Below are 17736 nucleotides of genomic sequence, written 5' to 3'. Positions count from 1 at the left end.
TGAACTCTATAGCGCCACCTGTTGGAGTCATATTGCAAGACCCGTTAAAGGATTGATTGTGACTTGTAGGATCGCTACTTCCAACAGGTGGCGCTATAGAGTTTAAGTCCTCATTTTCTCTAAAGAGGCAATTTGCATATGTTATTTCATTAATTTGTTGTAAATGCAGGGTACAGGAACAGCCTTGGCCACAATTACAAAAATCTGTCTGTCCTCACTAATAGCTGGAAACAGTTAGCAGGCAAGTAGCTAACATTTTGTACTTACAGCAATGCTTTGATTTCTCACATTGATGCATCCAGCGAGACAAGGATTGAAGTATGTAATTCCATCTGATCCACACACTGGCTCATATTCATGGATTTTACAACCGCAGTTAACATTACAGCCACCTGTTAGATTCCTGTGTGACATCGTTAGTGTGGGACTGCAAAAGAGATAAATTACAGCACGGATACAATGTTACTTCACATGTTGCATTAAGTCACTTACCATAAGGTTCATTATAAAGGATCTCGGGAACTTGTGGAGATCCAGCAACTGTGGAGCTACAAGTTCTTGTTTCCATTAGTGACAAATTCAAAAGCGATTACAATTTCTCCATAGAATTAAAATAATAATAACACACATGCTGTAAATATAAAACCATGTGTTGTGAAAACGAGTTGCATATTTATTAAAGGTGTTGTCCAATACTAAAAAGGCCCCATACAATTTTCTATTTTTAAGCCCTAGTCACTTGTGTAATTTGCTTTATTTGAAAATGTCCTACTATTTTCCTCATTCAGATAATCCCTGTATGTGTTTTTTTTTTACTTTATTTCCAGTTACATTTGTGTGAAATTTGGAACAAGACATCATCGGGGGGATGGACCTGAAGTCGCTTCCACATTTGTATAACCCCCACTGAAACAGGACATCATCGGGGGGATGGACCTGAAGTCGCTTCCACATTTATATAACCCCCACTGAAACAGGACATCATCGAGGGGATGGACCTGAAGTCACTTCCACATTTATATAACCCCCACTGAAACAGGACATCATCGAGGGGATGGACCTGAAGTCACTTCCACATTTATATAACCCCCACTGAAACAGGACATCATCGAGGGGATGGACCTGAAGTCACTTCCACATTTATATAACCCCCACTGAAACAGGACATCATCGGGGGGATGGACCTGAAGTCGCTTCCACATTTGTATAACCCCCACTGAAACAGGACATCATCGGGGGGATGGACCTGAAGTCGCTTCCACATTTATATAACCCCCACTGAAACAGGACATCATAGAGGGGATGGACCTGAAGTCACTTCCACATTTATATAACCCCCACTGAAACAGGACATCATAGAGGGGATGGACCTGAAGTCACTTCCACATTTGTATAACCCCCACTGAAACAGGACATCATAGAGGGGATGGACCTGAAGTCACTTCCACATTTATATAACCCCCACTGAAACAGGACATCATAGAGGGGATGGACCTGAAGTCACTTCCACATTTATATAACCCCCACTGAACCAGGACATCATCGGGGGGATGGACCTGAAGTCGCTTCCACATTTGTATAACCCCCACTGAAACAGGACATCATAGAGGGGATGGACCTGAAGTCACTTCCACATTTGTATAACCCCCACTGAAACAGGACATCATAGAGGGGATGGACCTGAAGTCACTTCCACATTTATATAACCCCCACTGAAACAGGACATCATAGAGGGGATGGACCTGAAGTCACTTCCACATTTATATAACCCCCACTGAAACAGGACATCATAGAGGGAATGGACCTGAAGTCGCTTCCACATTTATATAACCCCCACTGAAACAAGACATCATCAGAGGGATGGATCTGAAGTCACTTCCACATTTATATAACCCCCCATTGAAACAGGACATCATCGAGGGGCGGCGCTGCGGTCACTTATCGCAGCTTCTTTCACTGCCATCTCTTGATGACATTCGGAATCAATCACGGTGATGAAGGCAGAAAGACGTGACCACAGTGTCACATCTTCTATCACTGCCGTAACACTTCTTTTATCACCTGCGCCCTTCAGCTTCTGTGCCCACCACCACATTGGTTCTGCCCCCATCTCCACTTTTTGCTGTCATAAGGGACCAGTGATAGAAGTGACAACAGCGCTGCATCACAACTAGTTTGACCACCCGTCAAGAAATCATCATCAGGTGGTGGCACTGGCGTCTCACTCACATTGCTTCTATCTCCTACACCATCCCACCCCGATGACATATCATTTCAGTGAAAGAGGTGGTGCAGACAAAACCAGTGTGACGATGGGCACAGAAGCTGCAGAATGGCGACGAAAGATGTAGTGCTGCTGCGTCACTTCTGTCTGCCTCTGTCGCTGCAATTAATTCTAGATGTTGTCAGGGGATGGCGAAAAGAATCTGTGGTAAGTGACTGCAGCGCTGCCCCTGATGACATCCTCTTACACGTAGAGTGATATAAGCTATGTGGAAGTGACTGCAGGGCTATCCTCCTGATGACATTTGTTGTAGACGCTCCTCAAACAAAACATCACAAGAAGTAAAGTAATAAAGACACAAATAGGGATTAGATGGGCAGGGGAAATAGTAGGGAATTTTCAAATAAAGCAAATAATAAGAGTGGTCAGGACTTAAAAATAGTTACTTATACAGGGCCTTTTATGTATCGGAAAACCCCTTTAACAGTCTAAGTTGATAAACTAGGGATATTTAAGTTCCCCTTCCCAAAATTGGAAAAACTAGACTAAACCACCCACTTTTAGATTTGTGTAGAGCTCATCCCTTTTTGGACAGGGAACTGCCCTAATTTACTAGGATTCATTCAACAATTCCTAGGGCTAGGCAGTCCTGGCAATGTTGTTACTATAGGGTTGAGACCTCGCTTTCCTTGTCTACTGAACTCCATATCAGCCTTGTTATGCATCCCGACAAGCAGCTAGGCTTTTCTTCCCCTTTTTTGTCCTAGGTTTGCATCTAAATATCCAGGTCAAGCAGAGTAGCTTGTTGGTGCTCCATCTCCAAGTATCTACTTCCTATGTTATATGCCTACCCGCCTCCCACCCTAAAGACACCCCTACTACAAGTGTAGGAGAAGGGTCACTGGGATGTAATGCTGACTATATCGGTTGTCATTCATCTTTCCAAAAAAAAAAAGCCAAAACAGTATCTAGATTCCCAAACTATTATGTGTAGAACAGGTTAGCGAGACCACAAGTAACGAACAATGTCAGGACTGTAACCTCATCCTTCAAGGTGGATTAAAGCTGTCAGAGCCCTGAGAGCTTCAGCCACAGACCTGCACTCACAAAACCATTAATGCGTCATATGTGAAGGAAATCTAACATTTCCCTGCCAAAGGCACATGGATTTGTACTATAGTCTGTGAGCAGTTGGTAATGAATTTGTATTCATAGTGTTGTTAGGAGAGGTCCAAAAGTGTTTGTCTAGTCTGCCGAGGTCATTCCCAGTACTCCCAGTAGTGCTATGCTACACCAGTTCAGGCATGTTATATGGACACATCTGCTGCTCATCTCAATCTATATCTTTTACCGTCATTGATAAAATGACGTTAATGCAGTTCTCTAAACCCAGCTGCAGGAGAAATGTAGTAATAAAAGGGTTATTCCCATCTTGGCTGATGACATACAGTAGCAGCAGATTACCAAAGGGCTATTAAAGATGCCCACCGCCCATAAAAGTTTTGATATACTTAATATATTGCAGTCAACATTTTATATAGCACTGTGTACTTACAATTGCTCATTTTCCCTTTCTACCCATCTAATTCTTCTCTTTTCCATTAGGTCTATGACATCACATGATTAAAAACTGACTAACTGAATTGTTCTAAGCTCTATGTAGAAACAGGAGGTCAATTTTACCTGTAGGAGTTATGAGTCACTGCAAAAATGACTGGCGGGAGGAGGAGGAGGAGAAGCTGGGTCAGGAGTTGAAGAGGGGAATGATAAATGCAGGGACAAGAGACTCCTGTTTCTACATAGAGTAGAGAAAAGAGAAGAATTATCTGGGTAGAAAGGCAAAATGAGAAACTGTAAGTACACAGTGTTATATAATATGATGACTGCAATATATATTAAGAGGATAACAACGTTGATGGGAGGAGGAGGGCTTCTTTAAAGGGTTTGCCTCAACAAGAGAACTCTAGTTCTAATGCCATATAAGAACATATAGATCACAGTGGAAAGTCGCTGAGCAAGAGCGTCCTTCCCTCCCATTCATATATTACATGGTTGACAATTCATTAGAATAGTTGGCTGGTAAAGGAGAATTGAAATCATGTAAAGTGATGGAATATCACTAGGATCTACCACCACTTAGCAATCGCTTATTATCTGTGTTTTGCAAGTGAGTGGATCCAGGTTCAGTTCCCTGCACAGCCACGTGTCCGGACACCGCCGTGCAGGGAAAATATGCCAGTGGGCACAGCACTATACAAGAGCATATAGTGGTATCTTCATTCTTAGAATTGGTGGGGGATACCATTATGCTAACGATATGCCATCAGTTTATGGCAATAGAAAACCCCTTTAAATCCCAGCTATCCATGTAATACATGAGTGTTCTTGTTCAGTCAAAGCACCAGACAGTCATGTTGTTTTTTAGCAATAGGGCTGAATGGGGTTTCCCAGTATGTGATCTTTCTCTGTAACAACCATATTAGGGAGACAGTTAAAACTCTAAAAAAAACACCTGGAAATATTATTATTATTATTATTTATTATTATAGCGCCATTTATTCCATGGCGCTTTACATGTGGAAATACAACCGCTATGTATATATAGTGATACAGAAATATTGTGTATAGCTATATATAAGTTATATATAGTGTACACTTGTTTCTATGTGTGTACTGTAGGTAGCATTTATGAAAGAGGCTTTCCAGAACTAAAAAAAAGCAAGCAACTGAGATAAGGATAAAAAACACTGCCATTACCGCTCTGCTACTCCAGTGATATCAACAGTTGCAGCGGTCATGCTGCATGCATTCGCATGACCGCTGCAGCCAGCCGTACATACTGATTGGCTTTGGTAGACAATGGTATGGTATGGTACAGGAGATGATTTGCTGGATCCTGGCTCAGCGGCCATACACATAGTCTATGGTCGCCGGCCCAGAGTCCTGCAATCCTCCTCCTAAGGGCAGAGACAGACTGCCGTATTTCTCGTGCGATAATCGCATCGCACTGCACGGACGGGCCGGCACCTCTCCTGACCTGAGCTAGACAGCATGATGGATTACTATGCAGCTGTCAAGCTCAGGTCAGGAGAGCCGACAGCCAGTACGAGGTTTACCATGCAATTTTCGCACGAGAAATACGGCAGTCTGTCTCTGCCCTATCTGTGGTCATCCCTGGCACTTTGTCTGATTAGCAGACATCATTATTGCGGCACAAACCACACATCACATTGTTCCAAGCTGTCAGAAGAGGCATGGGGAATGCCAGCAGGAGGGAGCGGGTTTTCAGGGCTCTGGTCTGGCAGTCATAGACTACACACATGACCTCTCAGCCAGGGTCCTGCAGGATCTTTTTGTTTAACTCTACGCTACGTGATGATTGCAGTCAAGTTATCATTGACCATTTAGGACCACTCCAGTTGTGGTGATGGAGGATATTTAACTGGTAAGTATTTCATAGAATTCCCTGCTATGATAAAAAAACAAATAATTTCACAGAGCTCCTATAAATTAATACCATACCAGCCAACATCTAGGGAAACATTCAGGAAAGCCCCAGTAAAGGGGCAAAGCTCAGATTTTGGCAGCACTAGCCATAAATCCAGCCCGGGCTGTCAGGATATTGACTCCGGGAGGTGCCATCGGCAGCACTGCGTCACCACAATGAATGCTCTCCGATACGGTTCCATTTTCTGCATACTTACCCAGTCGTGTAAGGAATATTGATTCCACCCAGATTGATACTTTCACATCCCACAATGAAAAGGGTGGAAAAGCAGAGCAGGGAGACGCCGCTGCAGATCATGGCCAGTTTGGCCGATTCCCGTGCACTTAGCTTCAGCTTCTTGATGATGTAGCCACCAAGCACAATCCCCACACCAGCACTTGGCACAATGATAAGGCCTAGAAGCAGAAAAAGAAGAGATCATCATCATCTTCTGTTCTCACCTGATTCCTTGATTGCTTTCCGCATTCGGTCATTTACAATATATGTAATGTGCATCGATACGCTTTATTACTCTGGACACAGAGGTGTCAGCTGTAATAATGCAGGATGACGATTAAAAATAACGAAAATGATCCGATTCATCTCTTGCTCAAAGTGAATTCCCCCTAAATCAAATATTATTTTTGATCAGCTTATTGTATATCACAGTTTGCTATGTTTATTTTTTTCTTGTCAGTTTTATATTGCTTAATACCAGTGTAATATGTCTAGAAACAGTTCTGACTCCCATGCTCTGTAACTTGTCATCCATCCTGTTAGAGTGGGCAGTTACTCTTTATCAGCATTCTGCCAGCACTGTAGGTGCTAGAACTTTCCCTCCCACATATCCTATGCATTAAATTGTGCTTGCATTGTCCAATTGCTTGCCTGCTCGAAGCTGAAAGCCTTTCTGTTATGTACTCCATAAAAACAAAAGAGAAAATTTCCATCGTGCTCACATTTTAGGAAACACCTGTCTTTATTTTACGGAGTGCTCTATGACTAAGGGTGCAGTAGTTGCCAGAAACGCATCGGAGAGGTTCCTGTGCATCATACTTGTTTGGATTCTTAAAGATATGTATTTGGAATAAAGCTTGGAGATTTTTTTTATTATTAGATGTACCTGTCTTTTTTGTATTGGACCTTTCACATTGGTCACTGTAATGTTGGCACTAAAGTTTCTGACACTACTGGTAATTACAAGGGAACCCTCATGGATTTGTAGTTCAAATTTGAAACTCACTGTACCAGGACCAGGCAACATAAGACAGACGTACATACTGGAACTAGGAGAACCCAGGCCCCAGAATCAGTCCTGCATGGAGCCACCATGCATCCCGTGGCCACACATCACCAGCTATGCATGATACCTCTAGTTTAGGCCTTGCTTCCATTTATCCATCCACCCAGCTTTGTTTCCCCAGCGTGTTTCAATAATGCTGGAAGGAAACTGATGTCGGAAGTGATCCCTTAGTTTTTCTATGGTATTATTCCCATTCATCCGCCACATTAGTGGATGCCCCAGTTTAGCCAAACTGTGCATCAGCTGTGTCCGGGTCAGGCTTTAAAAAACTGACCACATGCTAATGATATCTGGAAAGCCAGCCATGCAAGAAATACACAAAGTAAATAGCTAAAATATGATAATTGCACAAACTTTATTTCATATAATGCAAAACAGGCTCCTGGCTAAAACATAATACAAATTAGACAAACCCCAGGAATTCATTCACCAAATCAAGGCACATTCTTGGATTTTTTTCATACATGTGGTTTAAAGAGCTGTAAGAAAAAATTTGTGTAAGAATTCAAATTATTTTTGTCTTTTTATCGCGATGAGTGAGGCCGAATTTTTATGTTATTTTTATACTCTTTATTTTTTCGGTAATATTGTGTCTATTTTTCACTTTTTTTATGATCAGAAAGGACCACTAAAATATGTTTTACATTTTATCTGTCATTGCTTCCTATACTGTATGCACAACGCGTGTTCAGCTCTGTGTATAGAGCAATATGGAAGGCAAAGATGGTAATAAACCGGCTCTGCCTTCTCTATGGGAAAAATGGCAGATACATAATCTTGTGCAGCTGCTATATTACGCAGTGGCGTTTTAGAACATTATTGCAGAGTAATGTGCAGACCACTTGGATATTTACAGTCTATCTGTCGTGCAATACAGGCACAACCACCAGGGGGCGAGGAAGGGAGGTAACAGGAGCTCACCTCAAGTGGAGACTTGTAGAGCTGGGCAAACTCCACTAGGGGGCAGTAGAGAAGAAGTACAAGCCAAATAAGCAACAGCCTGGAACGCAGTGTCAGAGGAGGAGGCAGGAGCAAGGCCTGAAGCAAGCCAGAGGTCAAAAAGCCGGCAGGGAGCGCCATAGCAAGAGGATGAGACGAAAACACAGCCAGAAAATCGCCAAAGGTCAGAGCCAGACGTAACAATACAAAACAGGAACGGAAGATGGATGGGCAGGTCAGAAGTCAAGCAGAGAAGGTTAACCCCTGCCTGACCAGGTCGGGGAGCAGAAAGCAAACCCCGACCTGGATCATGACACTATCTATGGGAAGTCTGAAAACAGTTAAAGGGAATGTCCGGTCCAAACCGATAAGTCTGCAGTCACTCTGTGTGACTGCAGACTTATGAATCCCCCAGTGTGCGCAATGTGCGCTGCGAGGATTCACCAATTTCAGACACGTGACCGGAGGATATGTATGAGTTATACATTTGTATGGAGCAAGGACGCGCTATCTTGTCGGCCACACCCGCTGGTCAGCTGTGTCACTAGTCGGCTCGCGACCTCGCTCAATACAAGTATATGTAGTGAGGCCATGCCCACTGGCCAGGAGTATGTATAAGGCCACGGTCACACTAGCAGTATTTGGTCAGTATTTCACATCAGTATTTGTAAACCAAAACCAGGAGTGGTAACGTGTTTCTATTACACTTTTCCTCTGATTGTTCCTCACCTGGTTTTGGCTTACAAATACTGAAGTAAATAACTGACCAAACACTGAACACGTGAATGTGGCCTAACTCATACATACCCTCCATTGCCATGTCTGAAACCAGCGAATCCCCACAGCACACATTGCGTGTGCTGGGAGGATTCATAAATCTACAGTCACACAGAGTGACCCCTTTAGGAATATGAATAGTCCCACTGATGTGTTCACCTCTAATAAGGTCTGCGAGAAAAGGCTGTCAGGAGGATATTTCACATATCAGGTTTGCATTTGATAAATTGCAGATATTCTATACACTGTGTTCCAAGTTACTATGCAAATTGGATTTAAGTGTCAAAACAATTTAATTGTTTTGTTTTTCAAATAAACTCGTGGATGGTATTGTGTCTCAGGGCTCAATGGATCACTGAAATCAATCTTAAACACATGGGATAATTAGTTTTCCAGGTGATTCTAATTAAAGGAAAACTACTTAAAAATGATGTTCCACATTATTAAGCAGGTCACAGTTTTCAAGTAACATGGGAAAGAAAAAGGATCTCTCTGCTGCCGAAAAGCATCAAACAGTGAAATGCCTTGGTCAAGGGATGAAAACATTAGATATTTCTTGAAAATGTAAGCGTGATCATCTTACTGTTAAGAGATTTGTGGCTGAATCTGAGCACAGTCGTGTTCATGCTGATAAAGGCATAATGAGGAAGGTTTCTGCCAGGCAAGTTCATCGGATTAAGAGAGCAGCTGCTAAAAGCCATTACAAATCAGCAAACAGATATTTGAAGCCGCTGGTGCCTCTGGAGTCCCTCGAACCTCAAGGTGTAGGATCCTTCAAAGGCTTGCTGTGGTGCATAAACCTACTATTCGGCCACCCCTAAACAGTGTTCACAAGCAGAAATGGTTGCATTGGGCCCACACATACATAAAGACTAATTTCCAAACAGTCTTGTTTACTGATGAGTGTCGAGCAACCCTGGATGGTCCAGATGGATGGAGTAGTGGATGATTGGTGGATGGCCACCATGTCCCAACAAGGCTGCAACGTCACCAAGGAGGTGGAGGAGTCATGTTTTGGGCCGGAATCATGGGGAAACAGCTGGTAGGGCCCTTTAAAGTTCCTGAAGATGTGAAAATGATCTCTGCAAAGTATATAGAGTTTCTGACTGACAACTTTCTTTCATGGTATAAAAAGCAGAAACGTGCCTTGAGGAGCAAAATCATCTTCATGCATGACAATGCACCATCTCATGCTGCAAAGAAAACCTCATTGGCTGCTATGGGCATAAAAGGAGATAAACTCATGGTGTGGCCACCATCTTCCCCTGTCCACAACCCTGTAGAGAACCTTTAGAGGATCATCAAGCAAGAGATCTATGAGGGTGAGAGGCAGTTCACATCAAAACAGCAGCTCTGGGAGGCTGTTCTGACTTCATGCAAAGAAATTCAAGCAGAAACTCTCCAAAAACTCACAAGTTCAATGGATGCAAGAATTGTGAAGGTGATATCAAAGAAGGGTCCTATGTTAACATGTAACTTGGCCGGTTAGGATGTTTTGGAGTTAAATAGCTTTTTTGTTCAGTGAATGTGACCTCCTAATGCTGCAAATTCCACAAATGAGCATTTTCAGTTCTTTAAAACATATAAAATGTTTAGAAATTCTACTGTGCCTAATAATTTGGAACAGTGCATTGTGAGGTTTTATTCATTTTGGAGATTATACTGTTATCATTGGGAGGTTTCTTCAATAAAATGTGATGTATACTCTAACGGGTGATGACTTTTATTAGACTGACTGTCATTTGCACCTACCATTTAGGAAAATCCGAGAAAAATATCATTTGCATAATAATTTGGAACATAGTGTACATACATTTTGTATTATTAACTCATAGCATAGATGGTTAGCTTGCGAGCAGGGCCCTCACTCCTTTCGTATCTGAGTTCTGTATTATCCTGTAACGTCTATTGTCTGTAAAAGTCCCCTCTAAAATGTAAAGTGCTGCAGAATATGTTGGTGCTATAGAAATAAAAATTATTACTATTAATATTAAATGGATCTTTTTTCCATGGATAGCACATTTTATATTTAGAAAATGCGGTCTATAAATTTGTTGAGATCTATTATTGAAATGAACCTTATCTTACAGGATCTCTAGTTTATGTCATGGGATACATTTTGTGATATACTCAGATTTTTGTGTATTTGGTATTAGTAGAGAATATATGGTGTATTCCAGTTGAAATAAATGATCCATTATCCACTGAACTGGCGATCATTGTTCAACACAAATTGAATTCTACTCAAATTTTTTTTACAATTCACAAATGCAGCTATTTTGTAATAAGCTTCTGCGCAGATTCAGTATTTTCCGAACTGTACAGGGCTATCAAAAGGTTAAAAAATGTTTAGAAAAATGATACAAATTCTTATACTTACCTCAACACTCACTTCTCTGGCTCCGCCACTTCTCACCATCACACATCTGGTTCTCATCGCGGCCTCAGATCTCCATTGCGCGGGCTGAAATCACCAGGTCTACCAAATTTAGCCAGGACTTATCGAATTTCCCGGGAAAATACGTGTGAACAGGCGAATTCGAATTTTGCCTGGATTGCTCATCTCTAGTTGCGGCGCCTGAAAATCATCCCCAGAATGGGTGTAACATTCAGCTCACCTCTGACAGTGTTATAATCTTTAAAGGGGATGGCAGTGTGCATGCGACACATTTGCTGCACTGCAACAAAAATATTGTACTTATTTAGACATCTTGTCCTGTTTGCATTGTATAACTATTCCTATTCGTTTCTCGGAGTCAATTATATCCAAATGTTTCTATGGATGACATCCAAATATTTGTAAGGATACATTTCTATTCTAAGTACATGCTGAAGCCCAAATACTGTTCTAAAATTGATGTTGTTCAGTAAAGTCAATGGAGATTGCAGACAGAGTGGGGGCCAACACTTTTAAAGGGTTGCACCTGGTGTGAAGGCCTCCAAGTGTACCATACCAATCAAGGTATTTGTAGTAAGCGCTGGAGAGTAATGTCTCTAAGCAATAACAATCAAAAGGGCAGACCGGATTGGCAGTACATATCAAGGTTGATTTTCTGTACAAGGTCTCACATTCTCGAGGACCTGGCACAATCAAATCACCGGCCCACTGATTCAGGTTCTGTTCACATATGCGTTGAAGCCTACATAAGCAGCATTTCTTCAACTAACACACAAGAAAAATATGATCAGTGATGAGCTTCTCTGAATGGTAAAGTTTGGGGTCCGTACTGGACATCTAGTGACTGAACATGGACTTCTCCTGGGTTCGGCACCCCTGAATAGAGCTTGTTGAAAGGCTGCAGCGCAGCAAGTCAACAAGCTTTTCCAGGGTGGACACTTCCAGCCCCATCATGGCATGGCTGTGATTGGCCGGCGCAATATGTTAAAAAAAATAAATAAAAAAGACATTGGGTTCCTTCTGTTTTTTTATAACAAGCACAGGTAAAGCAGACAGATGCGGGCTGCAGCCCTCAGTTATCTGCTTTATCTTGGCTGGTTATCAAATATAGCTGTTTTTTTTAAATTATTTAAAAAAATAATAATGATAAAAAAGGCATGGGGTCCCCCCTATTTTTTTTTTCATAACCAGCCACAGTAAAGCAGACATCTGGGGCTGCTATTCTCAGGCTGAGAAAATCCATGGATGTTTGTCCCTTCCCAGCCTAAAAAAAGCACCTTGCAGCTTTGGCGCTTTGTCCGGTTCTGCCCGCTTGCCGTCGTGTGTTGGAGTGATATTTTGGAGTTGACGTCAGCTGTGTAATGTCCGCTGATATCAAGTCAAAAGCAATAAACACACACACAGAGAAAAGTCCTTTCATTGTAAACAGAAACTCCCAGACCCTTTTTACACACTTATTGCCTTTAAAAATAAAATAATCCAAAGGGTTCTGCCGTAAATCCATCCCACGATGATCCCTTCTGTGAAAAGGTGACCTCAGAAAGGTTACCGCAGTTCATCGGCTATGAACTGCGATAAGCTGCCTGACGTCAGCGCTTGTCACAGCAGCCGGATTTACATGCTACTGTCATTGTGTTCCGGCTGCCGAGCTGAGAGGTCACATGACTGATGTCACCACTTAGCATTGCATCCGGATGTAGCAAAGTCGGGGATCGTCGTGGGATGTGGGATGGATTAACAGCAGACCCCTTTGAATTATTTTTTTTTAAAGGCAATAAATAGATAAAATAGGGTAATTGTTGGGGAGTGCCTTTTCCATGAAAGGACTTTTCTCCGTGTGTTTAGTTCTTTTGTCTATCGGGTCAGTCTTGGGGGTGTCTGATAGACACCTCTCCATTACTAACCCCTGATCTTGGCGCCAGTGGACATTGCACAGCTGACATGAACCTCAAAACCATTACCCTGCTTGCCAACGCCCCAGGGCAAGTGGGATGAATTGAGGTTAAGCACCAGAATTGGTGTATCTAATGCATGCACCATTTCTGGGTGGCTGACGGCTGGTGTTATTAGTCTGGAAGAGGCCAACATCTAAGGCCCCTTTCCCAGCCTATTAATTTCAGTCTGCATCTGTTTGCTTAGCCTTTAATAACCAGTAAAGACTACGCAGACAGCTGTGGGCTGATATTAATAGGCTGGGAAGTTTCATGGATATTGGGCTCTTCCCAGAATAATTAAACCAGTCCTCAGATGTATGCTTTCCCTCAGCTGGTTAATAAAAATAAAGGGAACGCCACATCATTTTTTTCTTTTATTTCTTTATTTATTAGCTAAATACATGTACAGTAAGCTACACACGCACTGCACTTATTATATATTTCACTGACATATTCCTTACTATGCAAAGGCGACAGCTAGTGAATAATCTCATCAGCCTCACCTGCTTTTGCTGCTATCAGCGACAGCAGGCAACGCTGATGACAGTGGTAGTCATCAGGCGACGTCTGACCGGCGGTAACCTTTTCACCGCTGATCACACTCGCTGGCTCACACTCTGTCCTCTATGTGACAGTGTGGGAACTTGGAGTTGTCCGTGAGGCCCAGCGGCTGTGACCGGCGGTGACTTCAGTAGGGTTACCTCGGATCAAAACCAGTGTTTCCCATGCTGTCACAGAGGACAGCGTGGGAGCAGCCGGATGTTCGGGCCCCCATGAATGGGATTCGGGATCAAGTTTGGGTACCGTTCTGGCACCCAAACCAAACTTTTTTTTTATAAAGTTCGGACAAACCCGACGGACCTGAACATCTATGGGTCTGCCCATCCCTATTCATGAGGCAAAAAATATACACTTAAAGAGAATTGGTACGAATCAGACACTGGTAACATTATTGCAGCCATGTATGTTTTAGTAAGAAACGCTGCAGTGGCTCAGAAAAAACATACACTGAAAAGTCAGCCAGGAATTTGGCGTCTTGGATAACTAACTCTGAGGCTGGACCTGCAGCCTATCCCGCCCATTCCCCTGGATTGACATGTTTTTCCCTATACAGTCATATAGGGAAAGACCCAGTGAGTCACGGAGAGTAAACAGGAAGAAGCCACCAGGGACCTTCCCCAGAGGAGTCATCCAAGACATATAGTCCCTGGATAACATTTCAAAGTACCATATGTTTTCTCCAAAACACCCCAGAATTTCAGAGGAAAACATACAAAGCTCCAATAACACAGCCAGTGTCCGATTAATGCGGACTGTGGTTCAAATTATCTGACAGGTTTCCTTTTAACACAAGAAAAGTCACTGGACTTGTAAATTTAGGTGCTGACTTACACCTTTCTGCATCGTGATATCGTTGTTATTTTAAAGAAATGCTACATTTGTACATTGTTAATTCTAGCAGTGAAGGTTAGAAGAATTATTCTTTACCTAAAGTTAGCAGAAAACATGCCAGTACCGGCAGACCCATTCTAAGTCAATAGTGATAGGGTCCATAGCATTTTGATGGTACTGAATCATGTTTCCCAGAAAGAAATGGCAAATGTGTTTTACTTTCCTGTGCTATTCTCCTTGTATTCTTATCTGTGTGCTGTGTTTCTTTTGCATTTATAATACAATATACAATACAATATACTGCATTACACATCAAATCAACCCCGGAAATATTATAATAAAGGTATCTAAGCCTAGCCACAGACTTCTCTAGGAAGATCCTCCAATGAAATGTCTACTGTGAGTCAGTTGGCAATTAGCCAAAAATTGACCTGAGCAAGTACAGCATCCAAATTCCAGGCTCTCAAAGGGTTCAATTAATTTAAAAGGGATTTGGATGCCTTTATTGAAAGAGAGAATATTAGAACCTATCTTTAGTGGAGTGCTTGAGATGGGTCAATGAGCCAGGAATGTATTACATTTCTTGTATAGTATCTTCTTCAAGAAAACAGACTACTACTTAAGGAGGTTGCTTTGTCTTTATCTGGATATACACTGTGTGATCATAAAGTGAACTAAAAGGACTTGAGTCCACACTGATTTGTTGCAGACTTTTCACAATGGAAAACGAGCATTAGAAAAGCTATTTTGCTGCAGATTTCATTCTATGCATTGCAAAGGATGAAATCCGTGGCGGAAATCTACAGCTTTAATTTACCGTATGTCCTGCAGACTTCAAATACACAGCGTAGGTCCCTACACTGATAATGGATGAGATTTCTCAAAATTACATTGACTTTGCTGGGACTGCACTACTCGATGGATTTTTTGCTGCCTATTACGGGGTTAGGGCTCATTCAGATGCCTTTTTTTTTTGTTTGTTTTTTTAAGAGTGCAAAAAAACATCCAAGTTTCATGAGTGTTTTTGATAGAGTATCATCAGAGTTTGGTCAGGGTGTTAGTTTTTATCATCTACGTGTCATCAAAGTTTGGTCAGAGTATTAGTTTTTACCATCTAAGTGTCATCAAAGTTTGGTCAGTGTTTCTTTTTACCAAGGTAGTGTCATCAGAGTTTGGTCAGAGTGTTAGTTTTTACCATCTGAGTGTCATCAGAGTTTGGTCAGTGTTTGTTTTTACCATCAGAATGTCATCAGAGTTTGGTCAGAATGTTAGTTTTTACCATCTACAGTACATGTCATCAGAGTTTGCTCAGTGTTAATTTTTACCATCTGAGTGTCATCAGAGTTTGGTCAGTGTTAGTTTTTACCATCTGAGTGTCATCAGAGTTTGGTCAGTGTTAGTTTTTACCAACGTAGTGTCATCAGAGTTTGGTCAGAATGTTAGTTTTTACCATCAGAATGTCATCAGAGTTTGGTCAGTTTTTCTCGTATGAAAAAAAGAACTGATAGAATTTTCTCAACTTTCTAGGAATAAGTCAGTGAAAAACGGACAGTACATGGATGGCATCTGGGTGCTGTCTGATTTTTCTCATGGATCCATAGACTTGAATTGGCGAGTTTGATCCAACAATTGGAGCAATATCTGATGAGTCTCTGGCTTTTGTGCAGACCACTCAGGCAGAAGAGAAAAACGGACACGTGAGCTACCTCATAGATTATCATAGGCATCAGTGCTGTTTGTGGTACTCACAGAAGTCATGTCTGAATGAGACCTTAGTATGTAAAGAAATTTGCTAAGTTTTTCCATTTTTTCTTAGCTTATACCTAAACTATAATGCTGAGATATCATTTTGGGGGTCAGTGAAGTTAGCTGCAGCTTATCTGATATCAAGATGGTTTTCTATCTGAAGCCATGATGTAGATATATAATGACATCACCATCTATCTCAGTTATATGTGAAGGCCCCTTTCAGATGGCAGCATTTTGGCTTATAAATACTGATGTAAAATACCAAGGCTGAAGACCAAATCAAAATGCCGTAATCTCAAGATAAATCTGTTATCGCTCAAACAGGACCAGCTGCACGTGATCATGTCTCATACCATAGCTATGCCGTCTGGTAGCGAACACAAATGATGTTACCAGCGGCTCCCAGACATACTGGCTGTATAAATAGAACACCCACTATACTGCGACATGATAATACATTTGGATTATGCACGGAGATATTTCTCAAGGACAAAGCACTCGGATCTCCAGCAGGACACAGCACTGCGCGGTCCGGCCTGTGAATATTCTGCAGTAACGCAGGGACAGAAAGTCACCTTATGCTAAAAATATTCCATTCTTAACCTGTTTAAACATTGGATCCCCTATGCGTCATCCCCCGGCTGAATATCTACTTTCTAGAAATGCTGCTGCTTATTTATAGCTGTGATATGAAATCCACTAAAAGCTTTCATTGTGCTCTAGTCTTTAATGCAATGCATTAAGGGGCTTACAGTCTTCCCTGGCACAGAAACCGCAATGTAATATAAGGATCATTGATTTACCATAAATCACTGACAAGTACGGAACAATACATCTATTGTTATAATAGGGGGCACGAAACCAGTGATATTATTCAATAATTTACACGTATTCTTCAGTTTTTGCCTTTTTCCAGGTGTAAAATATTCATGTTTTGGACATTTGAGTAGATAAAGTATTTGTCTGATTCTGAATATTATATAAAATGCGTTAAGCGCTTTATCACATCCGTCAGATACAACTAGACATGCCGGGTGGTTACTGACACTTTCAGCTATTTGCCTTAATGTAATCTCAAGTCAAGCGGAACAGACGTACAAATGCAATATAGCATCGCAGTCATTACGCTCCTCCAGCTCCAGACACAAAGTGCAATTTGCTGCACCACTCGCTCAACCTACAAAAATGTGTTAATTGGCCTCCAACTGCAATATAATAGGAAATAATAGTAATAATTGTACCTCCTGTCATGGGAAAGGAAGACCTGTCTACTCATCCCTTCCATTCTCATCCTTTCATCTCTCCTCCACAGGGATCCATCAGCAGAAATGTACATACTATTACTGGTTATTTGCAGGATATATGCAATTCAAAGTAATATTCAAGAAATGTATATGAGTCACTACTCTGCAAATGCAATACCCACCAACCTCATTACAGACGTTCACGCGTTTCCATGAAAAATAAGACCTACCTAAAAAGAAAGCCCTTGTATGATTTTACAGGCTTTTTGGAGTATGATTAAAATATAAG

General features: G+C 41.7%; 1 protein-coding gene across 2 annotated transcripts in view; it reads right to left on the bottom strand.

Annotated features, from left to right (window-relative positions):
* Positions 1–17736, bottom strand: part of SLCO5A1 (solute carrier organic anion transporter family member 5A1) — a 170924-nt gene that overhangs the window by 21924 nt on the left and 131264 nt on the right. For both annotated transcript variants that reach the window (XM_077270631.1, XM_077270632.1), the window contains 2 exons: positions 5929–6127; positions 268–427 (listed from right to left, as the gene is read on the bottom strand). In XM_077270631.1, coding sequence (XP_077126746.1) covers positions 268–427; positions 5929–6127 — 359 coding nt within the window. The remainder of the gene's footprint in view (positions 1–267; positions 428–5928; positions 6128–17736) is intronic.

The sequence above is a fragment of the Ranitomeya variabilis genome, chromosome 6 (assembly GCF_051348905.1).
Source record: "Ranitomeya variabilis isolate aRanVar5 chromosome 6, aRanVar5.hap1, whole genome shotgun sequence".
Classification (NCBI taxonomy): Eukaryota; Metazoa; Chordata; class Amphibia; order Anura; family Dendrobatidae; genus Ranitomeya; species Ranitomeya variabilis.
This window is presented reverse-complemented; position numbering and strand designations above follow the sequence as displayed.